The 19089-nt window shown below is 40.0% G+C and overlaps 1 protein-coding gene across 1 annotated transcript in view; it reads left to right on the top strand.

Moving 5' to 3' along the window:
• The window catches only part of dnah9l (dynein, axonemal, heavy polypeptide 9 like), a 37903-nt gene that overhangs the window by 16348 nt on the left and 2466 nt on the right, over nt 1–19089 (top strand). The window contains exons 39-86 of the mRNA XM_053330692.1: nt 6–144; nt 698–790; nt 958–1152; nt 1427–1504; nt 1766–1898; nt 2246–2373; nt 2614–2762; nt 2854–3004; nt 3123–3254; nt 3379–3552; nt 3664–3868; nt 4341–4506; nt 4606–4708; nt 5028–5165; nt 5346–5447; nt 6316–6477; nt 6688–6771; nt 7197–7306; nt 7449–7611; nt 7747–7870; nt 8457–8599; nt 8732–8893; nt 9113–9172; nt 9269–9442; nt 9553–9699; nt 9918–10031; nt 10190–10333; nt 10906–11088; nt 11222–11227; nt 11442–11543; nt 12227–12361; nt 12457–12630; nt 13526–13658; nt 13785–13887; nt 14052–14174; nt 14280–14484; nt 14782–14946; nt 15135–15275; nt 15713–15883; nt 16003–16125; nt 16255–16448; nt 16734–16882; nt 17192–17319; nt 17612–17749; nt 17924–18013; nt 18098–18289; nt 18450–18569; nt 18971–19030. Of these exons, the coding sequence (XP_053186667.1) occupies nt 6–144; nt 698–790; nt 958–1152; nt 1427–1504; nt 1766–1898; nt 2246–2373; nt 2614–2762; nt 2854–3004; nt 3123–3254; nt 3379–3552; nt 3664–3868; nt 4341–4506; nt 4606–4708; nt 5028–5165; nt 5346–5447; nt 6316–6477; nt 6688–6771; nt 7197–7306; nt 7449–7611; nt 7747–7870; nt 8457–8599; nt 8732–8893; nt 9113–9172; nt 9269–9442; nt 9553–9699; nt 9918–10031; nt 10190–10333; nt 10906–11088; nt 11222–11227; nt 11442–11543; nt 12227–12361; nt 12457–12630; nt 13526–13658; nt 13785–13887; nt 14052–14174; nt 14280–14484; nt 14782–14946; nt 15135–15275; nt 15713–15883; nt 16003–16125; nt 16255–16448; nt 16734–16882; nt 17192–17319; nt 17612–17749; nt 17924–18013; nt 18098–18289; nt 18450–18569; nt 18971–19030 (6508 nt within the window). The remainder of the gene's footprint in view (nt 1–5; nt 145–697; nt 791–957; nt 1153–1426; nt 1505–1765; nt 1899–2245; nt 2374–2613; nt 2763–2853; nt 3005–3122; nt 3255–3378; nt 3553–3663; nt 3869–4340; nt 4507–4605; nt 4709–5027; nt 5166–5345; nt 5448–6315; nt 6478–6687; nt 6772–7196; nt 7307–7448; nt 7612–7746; nt 7871–8456; nt 8600–8731; nt 8894–9112; nt 9173–9268; nt 9443–9552; nt 9700–9917; nt 10032–10189; nt 10334–10905; nt 11089–11221; nt 11228–11441; nt 11544–12226; nt 12362–12456; nt 12631–13525; nt 13659–13784; nt 13888–14051; nt 14175–14279; nt 14485–14781; nt 14947–15134; nt 15276–15712; nt 15884–16002; nt 16126–16254; nt 16449–16733; nt 16883–17191; nt 17320–17611; nt 17750–17923; nt 18014–18097; nt 18290–18449; nt 18570–18970; nt 19031–19089) is intronic.

Below are 19089 nucleotides of genomic sequence, written 5' to 3'. Positions count from 1 at the left end.
TTCAGGCCCTGTGCCATGGTGATCCCTGATTTTGAGCTGATCTGTGAGATTATGCTCGTGGCAGAAGGGTTCATAGATGCTCGTCTGCTGGCGCGAAAGTTCATCAGCCTCTATACTCTTTGTAAAGAGCTGCTGTCCAAACAGGTACATAAAATCAGTCTCTACTTGTCAAGAATAGAGAATAATATACTGTAAGGAGTGTAAAGTTGTAATCAAGGACATTTCTAGTTGAATCAGATTATTTCTAACAATGATATATATCTGACTGTTGCTTTTGTTGTCATTTTGGCATGTTATTTTGTATTTCTTAATCTGTCACTTCATTAGTTTTTGAACATCTTGACAAAGGACTGCAGCTGAGAATGTATTTACAGAAATGTTAATTAATGTATATTGTCCTAAATTAAACGTATACCTACTGTATGCAACACCTGCATTTCCAGATATTAAACCAACTTTGTTCATATTTCACTATAGTTCAGTTTCTTTATGTATAGCATGGTGACTATAAATGAACAAAAATAGCAGGTACTCTTGAATATGCTGTCATTCTTGTTCACACAGTATTGCTCTAGATTCAATTTAGATGACATTTTATTAAGTCTCCTTTACTGAAATACATAACAAAAACACTTGAATGCAAAATGTTATGTATTAGCGTGCTATTTTCATGATTTGCATACCCTCTATCTGTCAGGATCATTATGATTGGGGCTTAAGGGCCATCAAATCAGTTCTAGTTGTGGCTGGATCGCTAAAGAGAGAGGACCGTAGCAGACCTGAGGAACAGGTACATGTCAAGCTGATGTCATTGATGGATGCTGTTATTCATGGTGTATGCATGTTGTGGTTTTGGGAAAAATAAAAAGATGTAATGTGGAAATAGTTATGGTGGATATATCTGTAATACATCTGTAGTAGAATTATTTTTACTTTAAATTGTAATTTTCTACTCAGGTGCTGATGCGGGCATTGAGGGACTTTAACTTGCCTAAAATAGTGACCAGCGATGTGCCCATATTCCTCGGGCTTATCAGTGACCTGTTTCCTCAGTTGGATGTGCCCAGGAAGAGAGACCCTGAGCTGGAAAACGCTGTCCGCCAGTCAGTTAGTGAGCTGCGCCTGCAGCCTGAGGAAAACTTCATACTTAAGGTGTGCTTCTGTGAAAAACAGAATTTTCTGGTTCAAAGGCATATTAGAAATTATTTATAAGTGCACATCACAACTGCTGCGGTAGAGGTTATGAGCTAGTTAGTTTTGACACAGGAGAATTAGCAACATAATGTATTTTGGAAGACTAATAAAGTGTCATTGTTTTTTTGTGGAAAGATTTGTAATTCATAGTATTTATTTTTTGTATACAGTATCCATGATCTATTGAAATTCATGTGTGTGTGTGTGTGTGTGTGTGTGTGTGTGTCTACAGGTGACCCAGCTGGAGGAGCTGCTGGCTGTCAGACACTCTGTGTTTGTAGTAGGTGGACCAGGAACTGGAAAGAGCCAGGTTGAGTAGAATATAACTCCACTATCCATAAAACAACATTTAAAAATCTATTTGCCCATTTATTTTCAAAGACACATAATGTAAGGATCATTCCCATAAAACCTAAAACATAGTCAACAGTCCGGGGCTGATAGTGAGCTGCTGCTAGGAAGCCAAAGTCACCCACAGCTAAAGTCAAGAAAGAATTTAGAAAGTTTTCACATCTTCAGTAATAATAATTTGGGTTTTTTTTGTCATTTATTTCTATTAATTCTTCATCAGATCTTGAAGACCCTCCATAGAACCTACACAAATATGAAGATGAAGACAGTCTGGAATGATATCAACCCTAAAGCTGTAACCACAGATGAGTTGTTTGGATATCTGCACCCTGCCACCAGAGAGTGGAAGGATGGTGAGGGGCTTGAGAGGATTTAAATTTAATGAGCAACAACTGATGATCAAGGGAGCCAGTATTATCTCTAGTGAAGGCAGGTGTTATTTTGGTGCCAGGACCGTGATGTCATTCTTCCTCTTTTCAGAATTAATTAGAATTTCTTAACATACATTTTGTTGATCACAGTTAGCTCTCGAGTTTTCATACGGAGTAGTGTTATATTTATGTACAACATTAACCCCCACAGGACAAAAGTATAATATTTGATATTTTTGCTCCAGTTGATGGTGCCAATCTAAAAAAAAAATACAAACAAAAAAACAATAGTATCAGTATATCACAGTGCTGTATGTTTTATTCATTAGGTCTGTTCTCCTCTACCATGAGAGAGCTGACCTCAGTGACCCATGATGGACCCAAATGGATTGTTCTGGATGGGGATATTGACCCTATGTGGATTGAGTCCCTCAACACCGTTATGGATGACAATAAGGTCAGTGTGCATGTTGAAGATGAAGCCAATATGGAATTATATGATAATGTTCACTGTTTCCATTATGTCTGTTAAGGTATAATATTGTGTATTCATCTTCTTTCTCTAATACTCAGTCTCTGTCTCAGTCAATCTCAATCTGCTAGATTTGGTCATTCATCCAAGAGTTTCAATGAGGCCAACTGACCCAAAGCACAAGTTTGACTCAGGAAAACCTGAATTTCCCTTTTCTTTGTCAAGGTGCTGACTCTTGCCAGTAATGAGAGAATCAGTCTGTCCTCCTCCATGCGTCTACTCTTTGAGATCTCTCATCTGAGGGCTGCTACTCCAGCCACTGTGTCCAGAGCAGGAATACTGTATGTCAACCCACAGGACCTTGGCTGGAGCTCGTAAGACAAAAACACACACTAAGTTCCAAATTTTTGTTTCACATTTCTCTGTCTGGCTTGTTCAGCAGCTCTTTCTTTACTGTATTCTCAGTTATGTGACAAGCTGGATAGACACTCGACAGGCTCAATCAGAGCGAGCCAACCTCACCATTCTGTTTGATAAGTATGTTCCCTACTGTTTGGAGCAAGTTCGCTGCAACCTGAAAACCATTACTCCCATACCAGAAAACAGCATGGTGCAGGTGAGGACATCAATTAAACAGTAGACATTGATATTTGAATTATACGTTATTATTTCACTGATTAGTTGTAAATCATGTGTCAGCAGTTTGAAGGTATAAATCTGTTTTGCTCAATTAGACACTGTGTTCCTTGTTGGACTGCTTGCTGACAGAAGACAACACTCCCCCTGACTCTCCCCGAGAACTTTATGAGATCTACTTTGTCTTTGCCTGTGTCTGGGCCTTTGGAGGGGCTCTCTTCCAGGATCATGTGTGTAGTGACTGTTAACTAGAGCTAACTTGTGTGTATTGCTATTCTTTAACTGAGCAGAGAATCAAATAATTAATATAGATATATTGTATCATAATATTTTGTTTCCCAACACCCGATTCAGCTGAATGACTACCGTGCTGAATTCAGCCGCTGGTGGTCTAAAGAAATGAGAGCAGTGAAGTTTCCTTCCCAGGGCACCGTCTTTGATTATTTCATAGACTCTGAGACTAAAAGGTTTACTCCCTGGAGTGAGAAGATGGTGCCATTTGAGCTGGAGCCCGATGTCCCACTGCAGGTATGTTTGGTTGAGTGCAAAGAACACAGTTACAAGACATTGTGTTCACACACATTTTTCCCCTGCTTTTGGACAAGATCTATCATTCAGGTGATGTGATGTCTGTTTAAGACGGTGTTGGTCCACACCCCAGAAACCATCTGCCTGACCTACTTCATGGACCTGCTGCTCCAGAGAGGCAAACCTATCATGTTAGTGGGTAATGCAGGAGTGGGAAAGACAATCCTAGTGTCTGATAAAGTCGCCAAGCTGAAAGAGGACTACATGGTGGCTAAAGTACCCTTCAACTACTACACCACCTCAGCAATGCTGCAGCGTAAGATTAACAAGAATAAACACATATATTTTTAGGAGCTTACAAAAAAATAAATATAGATATTGTTTATGACAATGTACAGTAAAGGCTCATGGCACAGCAGGGTATAGCAGTGCTAATTAGTTAACAATTAGCACTGCTATATTGTAAAAGTGAAAATACCATATGTAATACTTGTTTAATTTAATACAAATATTTACAGTTTCAGAGCTTCCCTTTATTACTATAGCAAATTTTGCCTGTTAAATTAGAGACATGCTCTGTTAAATGTCCTGTGTGACAGAACATAAGTATAGAGGAATTATTGGTAGTGGTTTTACTTTATGTCTAATGTCCAAGGTACTGTGGTGATTGTGCCATTTCCTCCTGGTTGTGACCTACTGAGGAAGATCATGGTGTTTTATTTAAGTAGGGTACCATCACTGTTTTTTCAGATGTATGCTTTGTCTGTTGTGCAACATGTGGACATCAGGTGTCCTGGAGAAACCCCTGGAGAAGAAAGCCGGTCGTAAATTTGCTCCACCTACTGCCAAGAGGCTCATCTACTTTATAGATGACCTCAACATGCCTGAGGTGGATGTTTATGGGACCGTCCAGCCACACACACTCATACGCCAGCACCTGGACTATAACCACTGGTAAGACAAACAGACATTCTGTATATGAATACTGAATACATATTTAGCTAAACCCACAACTTACTGTTTGTTGAATCCAAATAAACTGAATCTTTGCAGGTATGACAGACAACGATTGGTACTGAAGGAGATACATAACTGCCAGTATATCACCTGTATGAACCCAACAGCTGGAAGCTTTTCGATAAACCCTAGACTACAGGTACAGACCACACACACATACAGTATATATTCAGATACATACTGTATATGCAAAAATATCCATTATCAGGATCGCTATCATCATAGTTATAATCATAATCCAAACTTTATTAATATGTAAAACAGAAAGTAATTCATCACGATACAGATTAAATGAATAGGAGAAGCAATTTACTGTAAGTACAAACATAATAATGAAAGCATAAATGAAATAATAATGAAATCAGCTACTTAAAATCCCATTTTAAGAGGTGGTTTTACTGGTAATGTTGGTTTTGAGTTTAAGTTCTGAATCCTGATGGTAAATATTTCCACTCCAGAGGCATTTCTCAGTGTTTGCAGTACACTTCCCCAGTGCTGATGCATTAGCCACCATCTTCTCCAGCATCCTGTCAGCTCACTTCCTTCAGGGAGGATTCAGTTACGGTGTCTCTCGCTCAGTTGGAACTCTTATACAGGTACATCAACGCCATTATTGCAACATTTGTCTAAATTAAAACCCAATTTGATTCTCGGCTTCAAAAAATGAGAAGTGAATTTATCAACCACTTTACCCATGACAATACCCATCTGTTTGTCTATTCCAATTTATATTTATATATCCAATTATTTCCGTCTTTTTGTTTCTGCTTATTCAGGCAGCAATCTGTCTGCATCAGAAAATCAGTCAAAACTTCCTCCCTACAGCGATACGCTTCCACTACATCTTCAACCTGCGAGACCTCTCCAACATCTTCCAGGTAATACACACAAAGTAATTCAGAACAAAACTTAAAACAAGGCTATTTCCTCAGACATGTATTTGTATGATCTTACTTCCCTGTGTTATGCCCCAGTCTAGGGGTGCCTAGAACATAATATGAGAAGGCCCCATCTTCCTCAAATCCCAAGTAGCCACAAACAAAGATTTGTTTGAATATAAGGAGAATTATTTATTTACAAAAATATCTAGATGAACATATAAATATAGATGAAGTATATACAGCTGAATTGTTAGGTTTCAGGGTGGACTAAGGCCAAAATAACAAACAAAACGATCATAGGAAATAAGAAATTGACCTAAGAAAACAAATGACAAAAGACTTACCTCCCTCACTAACAAACTAAACAGGAGAAAACAAGATTAACACAACTGGCAGTCCACCCTTACTACTCAAAAGAAACTATATCTATTCTCAAACAAGGTTTGACAAAGCAGAAGTGTGGCCGGTTGGGAGAGGAGAAGTATGAGTATGCCACCGAATGGCTGCCATCTTGGTTCTTTATATACCTGGGGTTTCCTGGCTGCAGTCAATCACGGCCCAGGGCATGAAACCTTTCCATTAATCGTCTCACGGCTATGGCACACACCTATTTGCATGTGAACGTGAAAACAAAAAGACACAGGACACACACAGCAGACTGAAAAATAACTGCAGTCATAACACCTAGTTGAGATCATAGTAAAACAGAGGTATGTGTCCATATTTGTAGTTTTCAGTGGAACAATTAGATATTACATATTAGCTAGATATCAGTTGTCAAACACTTGGTGATGAGGTTACATAAACTGTTACTTTAATGGTAAATGTCACTAACTGAATCAACTCTATGTATGTTGGTGTATAGGGCATCCTGTTTGCCCTGCCAGAGTCTGTCCGTTACCCCATGGACCTTGTTCACCTGTGGCTACACGAGAGCTCCAGGGTCTACTCAGACAAACTGATGGAGGAGAAAGATGTGGAACTCTTCAACAAAATTCTGCTGGACACTGGCAAGCGTTATTTTGAGGTAAGAAACAAGGAGCCTTTATGTCTTTATCTAAAAATGTCAAAAACTCACAATATAAACCTACAAATGTTCTCATTCAAATTAGAGTAACAATACCTTTTAAACTAAGAACATCAGTGACATTTCTAAGCAAGTTGTGGAGCTTTAACAAAAATGCTCCTTTTTGAGTGTTTTTTTTTTTTTGCTTTTTTCATATTCCTGTATCTTCAGGGAATAGATGAATCCATCTTCATTCACCAGCCTCTGGTGTATTGTCACTTTGCTCAGGGAGTGGGGGAGCCTCGCTATCACCAGGTACACTTACACACACACACACACAACATTCAGAGCTATTCAGGCCTGGACTCCATGTTGAGCCTTTCAAGCGTCCATTTATTCTTTATTAACCATGGTATTAAAAATTGTTGAGTTAAATTGTTTTTGACTTTAATCACTTTAGTATGTGGATTATCTCGAGTGCTCATTGTCAAAGACCGTATGGCATGTATTCTGCTGTCATGTCTGATCTGTCAGGCAATAAATGAGGATGAATGCAGTGTCATTAGCAAACTAATTAGCATTCCTTTCTATATGGGAGTTTGAATTGAAACTAATTGACAGAACTCTTGATAAGAACTTAATTTCATTAGAGTATCTGGACGTTATCACAGAGTGACTTGGACACTGCCACCCTCAAACAATAGAACCAAGTTAATTTGTTTATTTTCCTGTCTTGTCAGGCTTCAGACTGGGAGAAACTCCAAAAGACACTGGCTGATGCTCTGGAGCATTATAATGAGCTGCACGCTGTCATGGACCTGGTACTGTTTGAAGAAGCTATCCAGCATGTGTAAGACACAAGCACACACACAATCTACAGTCAAACATATGCCATCTGCTTTTATGCAGGGAGGATTTACAAAGATAAGCGCATATGTAAACCACAGACTGCAGTATATACAGACACTATCATTTGTGATGTTTGTATTCAGATGCCGTATCAGCCGAATCCTGGAAGCCCCCTATGGTAACGCACTGCTGGTGGGTGTCGGAGGCAGTGGGAAGCAGAGTCTGTGTCGGCTGGCTGCCTTCCTCAGCATGCTGGAAGTTTTCCAGATCACGCTGCGTAAAGGCTATGGCATCAATGACCTTAAGGTAGCACACAAGCAAGGAAAATGTAGTTCATTTTGTTCTTTTCTCTGCTTTCTAAAGTCCATTTAAAATCTCTCCCTTTTTTAATGCTTTTTAAAGACAATTTTGTATTCTATTTCTCCATTCCCTCATCTCCAGAGTGACATAGCAGCATTGTACATAAAGGTGGGAGTGAAGAACATCGGCACAGTATTCCTTCATACGGATGCCCAGATTCCAGATGAGCGCTTCCTGGTGCTCATCAATGATATGCTAGCTTCAGGTTTGGTTCCACCATTTGACCGAGGATGATTGTCTTTGATTTGTTCTCTTTTCATGAGCAAAGTGTTTCTGCTTTTGTGTGCGCAATGGTAGCACTCACAGATCAAGAGCATGAGCATAGTTTCTTCTTGGGAATATCAAGCATTTGAATTTACAGTGACAAAAACCTTCAAAAGAAACAGCCTACAGAGGGAACGTTTCATCACCAAAATTTAATTCCTCAGTAGAGGTTTTGAAATTTAAAAAAAGAAGACACATTGCACAAAGGTTGGAGAAATGTATTATTGACTGGTTAAACTACAGACCTAGCGAAGATCGAATTAGGGGGTTACAGTGTTTCATTAATGAGATTATGCATGAGTGATTTTGATTCAGTCCAGGTTTCACTGGCTGATAGAAGCACTTTGTAGGGTGGCAAGAAAATACACTAATGTGTTTTGTCAGACCTTTTCAGTGTTTCCAGCTAGCGTACAGCAAACTGATGAGCAATTGATCTTCACTGAACGTTACTGAATTCTGCGTTCACATAATAATGTATCTTTATTAACACATACACACTCAAACTGAGCATTGTTTGTGTTATTTAGGGGATATTCCAGACCTGTTTAGCGATGAAGAAGTTGATATGATTGTGACATCCATCCGTATGGAGCTGAGAGGTTTGGGACTCATAGATAGCAGAGACAACTGCTGGAGCTTTTTCATTGAGAGGATACGAAGACAGCTCAAGGTCTAAAACATTATTTAGTACTGTAATCAAAGTGTGATATGACACCTGTTTCATTTAAACATTTTACTGCTCATTGATTCTAAAATATTGTCTGTCTTTACCACTCTAAATCAGTCCCTCTCTCTCCTCCAGGTGGTCTTGTGTTTCTCCCCTGTCGGGTTCACATTACGGACACGAGCACGGAAGTTTCCAGCTTTGGTGAATTGTACAGCCATAGACTGGTTCCACCCCTGGCCTCAGCTCGCCCTGCAGTCTGTCAGCACTACTTTCATCGAGAAGATACCTGGACTGGAGGTGACAACTGATTCACTTCCTGTTATAGATAAGAATCCTGTTATATAAGAATAGAAACTGGCTTCTTACACATAGCGGATACAAAACACTGCAGGTGGTATGCTAGTCCTATCCATAAATATGAACCTAAGTAAACAATATAGAGAGAAAATATAGAAAAATATGCTGCTTATCGATACAATAATTCCCTAATTTGCTGTGTCAATTTATTCTCTGCAGCCAAATGTGAGGGCATCTATTGGTGAGTTCATCTCCTATGCCCACACCAGTGTCAATGAGGTAAGACTTATTGCAAAACACCATGGGTGACAACCACCCCTGGTGCCTTTTTTTTAAAACATAATTTCTTCTGTCTTCTTTAATTACTCCGTACAGGTGAGTGTCAAGTACCAGCAGAATGAAAAGCATTTCAACTACACCACACCAAAGAGTTTCCTGGAGTTTATGAAGCTGTACGGCAACCTGCTTGGAAAGAAACGCACAGAGTTGACCCAGAAGATGGAGAGGTTAGAGAACGGCCTGCAGAAACTACAGACCACTGCCTCACAGGTCAGATAATGTGCACTTTACTGCTTGAATGCATACAAAACCTTGTCATCTATTTGTTTACTTTTCCTTACCACTATACTCTGTCTTTGTTGTCCTCATTTTTTTTTTAGGTGGAGGATCTGAAAGCTAAGCTGGCAGTGCAAGAAGTGGAGCTATGGCAGAGGAATACAGACATAGAGGCTCTCATAGCTAAAATAGGTCAACAGACAGACAAGCTCAACCAAGAAAGGGCTGTGGCCGACGCTGAGGAGCAAAGGGTAAGGGTGTGTGTGGTGCCAGGGTTTCTCAAGCAGCAACAGAACAGACATGACATCTGAATCACACATCATCACAGTTAACTGCATATTTTGAGTTTCATTTCATGCCAGTTATTCTCAACATAGAAGATAGAGAGGAGGCATTATAACATGCATCAGAAATCTGTTCAAAGTATAATAAATACAGTAAATTACATGTTGTTTTTTTGGGTATTCAGGTGGCAGCTATCCAAGCTAAAGTGACCAAACAGCAGCAGGAGACTGAGGAGGACCTGGCCAAGGCTGAACCAGCCCTACAGGCAGCCAATGCAGCTCTCAATACACTGAACAGGGTGAAACATCAATCCTGAAATCATATATTTTATTTGTCACATTTTATTTCAACTGATTCACTGCATGAGAGCAAATAAAAACATGTTGCAAGGTTGGCTTCATCCCAACCCCCTAATGAAAAATCTGCCTTTTGTGTGCGTATGCATGTGTGATGCAGTTGAACCTGACTGAGCTGAGGACATTCCCCAACCCTCCAGCTATTGTCACCAATGTCTCAGCAGCTGTTCTGGTGTTGCTGGCTCCCCAAGGCCGAATCCCAAAAGATCGCAGCTGGAAAGCTTCCAAGATGGTCATGAGCAAGGTGATATTTTACACTGATGTCTTGTTATTTTCTCAGATGAATGGCTGGCTAACACAAAAGCAGAAGGTCATCTACTAATAAATTGAGTAAACTGTTGAAATAAAAAAATAAAAAATTGAAATATTTTTAAATCACTTATTGTGGTTTTTATCATCCCTTAGTCTGAACTGCCAACAGAACTGAAAACTGCATAATTTAAATGTTTTTTTGTAGTTTTGTATTGATTCATTGTGTTTTATGTAATCCCTGTGTTTTTTTTCAGCCTTTGTTAAATTCTTTATTACCTCTTTGTTGTATTTTTTCTGCTACCTTGGCCATGACACTTTCACTCGTGTAAAACAGATATTTAATCTCAGCGAGGCACTTTCCTGTTTAAAGAAAGTTTTAAAACTGAAAACACTTTGTTACATTAGAGCAAAGCAACTTTGAGCAGCTTAGTGCATTTTTATTTGATGCCATCTCCCAATTCCTGCTCAGGGTTTAGGATCCAACAAGTCTACAAAAAGTATTATATGGGACATACAGGAGTGATGTGATACCTCTTTATCTTATTCACATAAATGTACGTCCAGGTAGATGACTTCCTGCAGGCTCTGGTGAACTTTGATAAAGAGCATATCCCTGAGGCCACAGTGAGGAGTGTGAGAGATGAATACCTCAGTGACCCAGAGTTCAACCCCGAGTTTGTACGGCAGAAATCCTCGGCTGCTGCGGGTCTCTGTGCCTGGGTGATCAACATTGTTCGCTTCCACGAGGTACAAACACATGCATCAGCATTCATATTTAGTGTCATCCGAGCTAAGCCGGTGTGTGATGTTTTCCAATGTACAGCAATGTTTTCTTGTTTGATATGTTATTTCTTTTTTCCTCATGTGCTGCCTTGGATAGATTTTTGTAAGTACAACTCGTCTTTGCTCTTGTCACATTATTTTACATGATGAACTACACATACATTCCTAAATTTTACAAATGGATTTGCTAGTGGATTTATCAGAATAAGAGATGGATTTTGGCTCAACCTGTGTGTATGTGTGTGTGTGTGTGTGTGTGTGTGTGTGTGTGCGTGTGCGTGTGCGTGTGCGTGCGTGTATTGTTTTTTTTATCCCAGGTGTCGTGTGAAGTAGAGATGAAAAGGATGTGTCTGTCTCAGGCCAACGCTGATCTTGCTGAGGCCGCTGAGAAACTGGAGGCCATCAGGAAGAAACTTGCTGTGAGTCTGTTCACATCTTCACTCCTTTCTTTTTTTTTCTTTGTGTCTTTCTCTCTTCTTTTTCTTTTTTCTTTGCATTTGTGAATATTTTTAGACTGCACAGTGATTGATTTGTCCATTGATTTTATTTGACAATTTCATTTTAAAAAAAGCAAAGCACTAACTCTGCCATGACATTGTACATTGATATAAAAGGAAAAAGTCAGGATAACACAATAAAACCTAGAGAATTCTTACCGTTTTGGACCCTTTGGGGAGGAGGGGGATCTGACACAGCACATTAATCAAAAAGTGGAATATATTCTGTTGGACATAAATTTGTGTTTATTTTAATGTGTCCTTGCTGTCACTGTATAACTGAATTACTTGTGACTTTTACAAACCAGCAGAGGATACATAAACTCCCACTCCTCCTGCAACAATGTCTCTACTTTTGTAATTGCTTTCGGTCATATTTTATTAACTATGAGAACTTTTCATCTAATTTTCATGTAAATATTTTTTCATTTAATAGTAGGCCTTTCTCAATGTATTTTTTACTCAAATGATTTGCTGTTTTAAACCACTTTCTTTTTGTTTTATTGCATTAATTGCCACAACACATTTTCACACATTTCTAAAAGATGTTTTATTTAGGCTCGAAAGTTATTACATTCCTTGCTGCTCGTCTGCCTCGCTTGCAGGAGCTGGACAGTAGCCTGGAAACTCTGACTACAGCATTTGAGAAAGCCACGTCAGAGAAACTGCGTTTTCAGGAAGAAGTTAACCGCACCAACAAGACAATTGAATTAGCCAATCGGCTGGTCAAAGGGTTGGAGGTGGGCACAGCAGTCACCAATAAGAAATCAGTTTGATTGTTTTGCCTATATCTTTGTTGACAGCATGTGTTTGTATTTGTATTTGTGTGCCTCAGAGTGAAAACGTGCGCTGGTTCCACTCAGTGGCTCAGTACCATGAACAGGAGGAAACTCTGTGTGGGGACGTCCTCCTAACCGCAGCCTTCATCTCTTATGCCGGCTCCTTCTCAAAGAAATACAGGAGAGAGCTTCTGGAAAACCTCTGGATGCCGTTCCTGCGCAGCCAGAAGGTCACAATGGTTTTTTTGGGGGATTTTTTATAAATATTTTTATTATGATTTTTCATAACCATACAAAAACAAACACTATAAACGATGGCCACAAAAATGATTGCATACTGTTGTATAGGTATACAGTGGGAGGTGTCATATATAAATATATGCACATAGGAGCGCTCAATATCTGAGTAATAAATAAATGACAATTGATCACCAATTATCCGTATTACAGTCAACCATTCACTTTAAAACAATATTTGTGAGTCATTTACCAGCATATCTAAAGAAGGGTGTCCAAGTCTTAAAGAAAACTGCCGTTTTACATTTGAATCCCTATGTTAAATATTCCATTGTTTTTTTTTTTAAAGTATATTTTTTCAGGCTTTTTGCCTTTAATGTACAGGACAGTGGAGACAGACAGGAAACAGGCAGAGAGAGGGGGAATGACACGCAGGATAAGACCGCTTGGCTTGGGATTTGAACCGGGGTCACCTGCAACGAGGACTATAGCCTCAACACATGGGGCGGGCGCTCTACCCGCTGAGCTATGCTCGACCCCAAACATTCTATTGGTTTTAACTGAAATATCAGTTTATCTCATCCTATAATATGTAGGAGGTGTATTATCAATCCATTTAAGCAGTATATTTTTCTGGGCAGCGAATGTGAGAATATTGAACAGCATTTTTGATAAGAGCCTTTAATAGAAGGTCACAATGTTATAAAACACTTAAATATCCTTACAGGATTATTCTACAATAAAACTTTTTTTTAAATTTTACATTCTGCCATACTGTCTCTCTCACTCTATCCTACCCTAAGCTCTCTTTCCTTCCAACAGTATATTATGTTTGGATTATCACAGCGTCGCCATTTTGCTCATTTCTCCATATCATCCCTCTAACAGATTCCCATACCCATGACAGAAGGCTTAGATCCAGTATTGATGCTGACTGATGGTGCTATGGTGGCCCAGTGGAACAACGAAGGCTTACCGGGAGACAAAATGTCCACTCAGAATGCAGCCATCCTCACCAACTGTGAGCTTTATACAGTATATACTACATCACATCACCATGGTGCCTTTCCTGAGGCAGGTCCAGCACAATGGTTCGCTTTATGCTAACAGCAAAACAAATTTCTCGGTTGTGTGATTTTTGCTTCAGGTGAACGCTGGCCTCTTCTCATTGACCCTCAGCTACAGGGCATCAAGTGGATCAAGAGTCGCTTTGGCAGCAGCCTCAAGGTGGTCAGTCTAGGTCAGAGAGGGTAAGTGTTTTCTCATTCAAACAGTGATAAAGTATTTTCAAAGTGAAAGTGCTAGGGCCCTGAAATGCCGCTTTTAATCTCTCTGTAACATTCTGTGTGAATGTGTTTTTTTATTTTATTTTAATGATTTAAAAAAAAATAATAAACTTGACTTTTTGCTTCAGCTACGTGGATGTGATAGAACAAGCTGTTGTGGCAGGGGAAACTGTCCTCATAGAAAACCTTGAGGAGACCATTGACCCTGTTATTGACCCTCTATTGGGACGACATACTATCAAGAAGGGCAGGTAACAACACAGACAAGTGTGACCATGTGAGCACACTAAAGTTCTGTTGTTCTTGGTTGTTAGCTGTTTCCTCACATTTTTACGCTCTGTCCTGAACTCTCACAGTTGTATAAAGGTTGGGGACAAGGAGTGTTTCTTCCACCCACGCTTCAGACTGATCCTCCACACTAAGTTGGCTAATCCTCACTACAAGCCAGAGATTCAAGCACAGACTACGCTTATCAATTTTACTGTGACAAGAGATGGACTGGAGGACCAGCTCCTGGCCCAGGTGGTCAACCAGGAGAGGCCCGACCTTGAGTACCTCAAGGTAGGGAGATTTGTTATTCATTTAATCAAACTTTATTTATGTAGCACCTTTCAAACAGTTCAATTTAGCCAAAAATGCTTTACAGTTGATTGACAGGCTATTGTTTTTGATTCTTCTGACTGTTCTTTTTTTTCAGAATCTGTTTTATCCTAACAGTGCTGATAATGTGTTTTTGCTCACTTTTATTGACTTATAAAAGTAAAATAACTTAAAAAAACTTATAAACTGTAAAATACTGTGTTGTACGGTCACTTCCGAGGTGTAATGATACAGTATGTTTGTGTAAACTCTCTGCAGAGTGAACTGACTAAACAGCAGAACATGTTTAAGATTGAACTGAAGCTTCTGGAGGATGAGCTGCTGACCAGGCTTTCTGCAGCAGAGAGTAACTTCCTGGGTGACAACGTGCTGGTGGAGAAGCTTGAAACCACTAAGCACACTGCTGCTGAGATAGAGATGAAGGTAACTGGGTGAATGTACATGTCTAATTATTTTAGTGGAGTCACACGTTTTTACCTCTCTCGCCCTCCAAAATATTCCCTCTATATTTCCTTGTATGGACCGTTCATTTATTCGTTCGTGCTTGCCTTTGCACCTTCTCTCCTTCTGTTCCATCTCTCTCTGTGTCTCTGTTTTTCACTCACTCTCAGGTCCTGGAAGCTAAGGTTAACGAGGTCAAGATAAATGAAGCCAGAGAACACTACCGCCCTGTTGCTGTCAGAGCATCTCTGCTCTATTTTATTATGAATGATCTCAACAAGATTAACTCCATGTACCAGTTCAGCCTCAAGGTAACCAGACGGGAAAGTGAGGAGCATTAAATGCTGGAACAGATTCACAGTCTAAGATCTGACATAACGGATTAGAAACAAGCAGAAAAAATCATTTAACTTGTGTTTAAAATGTCTAAAGATTATTATACTAAGACATGGGATGCTTCTGTAAAGGGAATTTTTAACCATGTGGGAAATTAAATGGAGCAATCAAGAGTAGGTCTTAACTTCAAAGTCAAGCTTTGGTAATTTGTTATTAATATTATATTAATCTGAATATGCACATAATACAGTGACTGATTTGCATACTTCTTTATCACATGCTCTGTTATAGCTGTTACAGTTGTTACACATCACTCATCTTCCATTGAATGGGATGTCATTTAATGTCCTTTATCCATTGCAGATAAGCAGACATTTATGCATTGATTTTCCACTCTCTCTTTCATTCTCAGGCCTTTAATGGGGTTTTCCACAAGGCAGTGGAGGTGTCAGAGGCCTGTGAGGACGTGCAGAGCAGAGTGAACACGCTCATTGACTGTGTTACCTACTCCACCTTCAATTACATCAGCAGGGGTCTATTTGAGGGAGACAAGCTCACCTTTACCGCACAGCTGGCCTTCCAGGTGTGTGTGTGTGTGTGTGTGTGTGTGTGTGTGTGTGTGTGTGTGTGTGTGTGTGTGTGTGTGTGTGTGTGTGTGAAGGAGACTGTGTCTTTCTCTGACAATGTAATCCCTCTCTTCAGTTGCTCCTGATGAGTAAGGAGATTGACGTGCGAGAGCTGGACTTCCTGCTACGGTTTAACATTGACCACAGTTATATCAGCCCCCTCGACTTTCTCTCCAACCCAGCATGGAGTGCCATCAAGGTACACACACACACACACACACACACACATACTCATGCACTTTCACTCAGGATTTTATTTTTTCTCTGACTCACAGCGGTAAGTGATACTGTCAATCACCACCGCCTGCTGTGCCTTGTCTTTACTCAGGTGATGAGTTTCACTGATGAGTTTCGTGGTCTGGACCGGGATATCGAAGGCTCTCCTAAGCGCTGGAAGAAGATGGTAGAGTCAGAGTGTCCAGAGAAGGAGAAGTTTCCTCAGGAGTGGAAGGGGAAAAGCTCCCTGCAGAAACTGATCATGATGAGAGCTCTGAGACCTGACCGTATGACCTATGCTGTTAGGTCAATAACCTTTTTCCTTATTGTGTTGCTTGTGTTGTTTATATATTAACACTTCCTTTTACTGTATATCAATTTTTACATCATTGTCCTCTGAAACAAATGCATAAAGCGCATACAAAATTTGAAAGTAGAAAATCTGACTAATTAAATGATGTTTGGCTCTTTTTCTGATTTTGCACTGTCAGTGTTGGATATTTAGGTCCAGGTTTTCTACCCCACTTTTGTAAACCCTGTCTTTTTCCTGCTTTGTCTGCTGTCTACTAATACCACTGCTGGCTCCTTCAGGAACTTTGTGGAGGAGAAGCTTGGTGTAAAATATACAGAGGGCCGGAAGACAGAGTTTGCAAAGTCCTTCAGAGAAAGTGGTCCATCCTCTCCTGTGTTCTTCATCCTCTCCCCTGGAGTGGACCCACTAAAAGATGTGGAATCACTCGGTACTGCACATATGTACAGACTGCATGCAGATACAATACTCATTTTACTTTAGTGTGTTTTCATGGAAAGATATTATGCATGAAAAGTGATGTTTTTAAAAAGCTGTCCCACTGCTACATAATGCAGACACAATGCATTGAGTGCAAGTTAAGGAAAGTTTTAAGCAGTGAAATATAATGAACAAGAAATATTAGGAGATGTAAGAGATTTAGTCAGAATATGACCACATTGGTATTATTACAGTACAAGGTGAGTTTGGAGCATTGTAAATTACAAAAGACAGAATATTGAGTCCTTTGTGTTGCCAGGAAGGAAGCTGGGTTTCACAATCGACCTTGGCAAGCTTCACAACGTGTCCTTGGGCCAGGGCCAGGAAGCCGTGGCTGAAGTTGCCATGGAGAAGGCTGCCAAGGAGGGACATTGGGTTATATTGCAGGTCTGGTTACTTGAAAGATGGGTTATTTAGATAGAAAGAACAAATGGTTTAACATGAGATCAAAACATTGGACTGAATGCAAATCCCTGCAATGAGAAATTGATTGCAGTTCACAAAAGTAATTATAATTTTAAACTGAATTTAAACATGAATGTTTATCCCACTCTGTCATTACTCTGTTTTCTGTTTTTCTACTTCAATACATGACTACTATGTATGAATAATATTTATTATCATATTTCACACTGTCAGACTCTGTACTAAAATGGATTTTGTTTCCATTCATCTCTAGAACATCCACCTGGTTGGTCGTTGGCTCGGTTCACTTGAAAAGCTCCTGGAGCGCTGCTGTGAAGGCAGTCATCCCGACTACAGAGTTTTTATGAGCGCTGAGCCAGCGCCAACACCGCAGGAACACATTATCCCGCAGGTACATGCAGTACAATAAGGTTATCACATTGCAGTATAGTATCAAGCCCAGAGATATATAGAGGATGTAGGTCCCCAGGTATCTTTCCTTTTGTAATGTTCGCTAAAGTTCTTAGTTAGTTAAACAGTGGCAGTAATACAGTTTGAATATTTTGATGTTACATGTTTTGCTCAGGGAATTCTGGAAAATGCCATCAAGATCACCAACGAACCTCCTACAGGCATGCATGCCAATTTGCACGCTGCTCTGGATAACTTTGACCAGGTCAGTGTCTCTGCTGCCTGCGTTGTACTGATAGTTCTTGCAAATTTATGATTCATTAATTTATTTATTTCTTTCCCTCTCCAGGACATCCTGGACAAGTGTAGTCGTGAGCAGGAGTTTAAGACCATCCTGTTCTCTCTCTGTTACTTCCATGCTTGTGTGGCACAGAGGAGGAAGTTCGGACCTCAGGGTTGGAACCGGAAGTATCCCTTCAACACTGGAGACCTCACCATATCAGTGAATGTCCTCTATAACTACCTGGAGGCGAATGCACAGGTGAGATGTGTTGTTGTGAGTGGATGAGTTAGTGCAGGACGGGGAGAGAAGTGCATGTGAGTGTTTGTCAGGGGTGACAGTTAGCATTGTGACATAGCATGTTGATTAAAGAGGATAAATGTAAATAACTGTTATTATTATGATGATTATGATGATGAAGGTGCCCTGGGAGGACTTGAGGTATCTGTTTGGGGAGATCATGTATGGAGGACACATCACTGATGACTGGGACAGAAGGCTCTGCAGAACATACCTGGAGGAATACATGCAGCCAAACCAGGTTTGTACATGTGTGTTCATGAAACAGAACAACAAAGAGAAAAACATGTGAATGTAATTCTTGCCAATTTGGTTAGTGTCTGCGCACACTCAGCACTCAGAGGACCAAGCATGAACTGGTACACACAGTATATGGTTGCCAGAATCTTTTGGAGTGTGGGTTTGAGCCATTTGGGCTCAGAATCAGCTGCAGTTGGCAGCAATTTGTCTAGTTTTTCTCCGGAGACTGCCATGCAAGCTAGTCAAAATATACTGGCATTAGGTTCTGGCAACCACACATACCAGTTCCAGCAATTCTGGCTATCTGTGATGTAATAATCTAGTGGGTTTTTTACAGTGTTTAAAATCTGAAGCTACATTTTTCCTTTATTCATTCATTCATTACTTCTTTCCTTCCCACAGTTTGACCGGAAACTTTCATTGGCTCCAGGTTTTGTCGTTCCCTCCAACCTGGACTACCAGGTAACTAAAAGTAGATACCATTTGAGGAAACACTTCCTGAAGCAATTTGATCTTCACAG

Source organism: Scomber japonicus, chromosome 12 (genome assembly GCF_027409825.1).
Source record: "Scomber japonicus isolate fScoJap1 chromosome 12, fScoJap1.pri, whole genome shotgun sequence".
Taxonomy (NCBI): domain Eukaryota; kingdom Metazoa; phylum Chordata; class Actinopteri; order Scombriformes; family Scombridae; genus Scomber; species Scomber japonicus.
The sequence above is the reverse complement of the archived record's forward strand: the minus strand, read 5'-3'. Positions and strand labels throughout refer to the sequence as shown.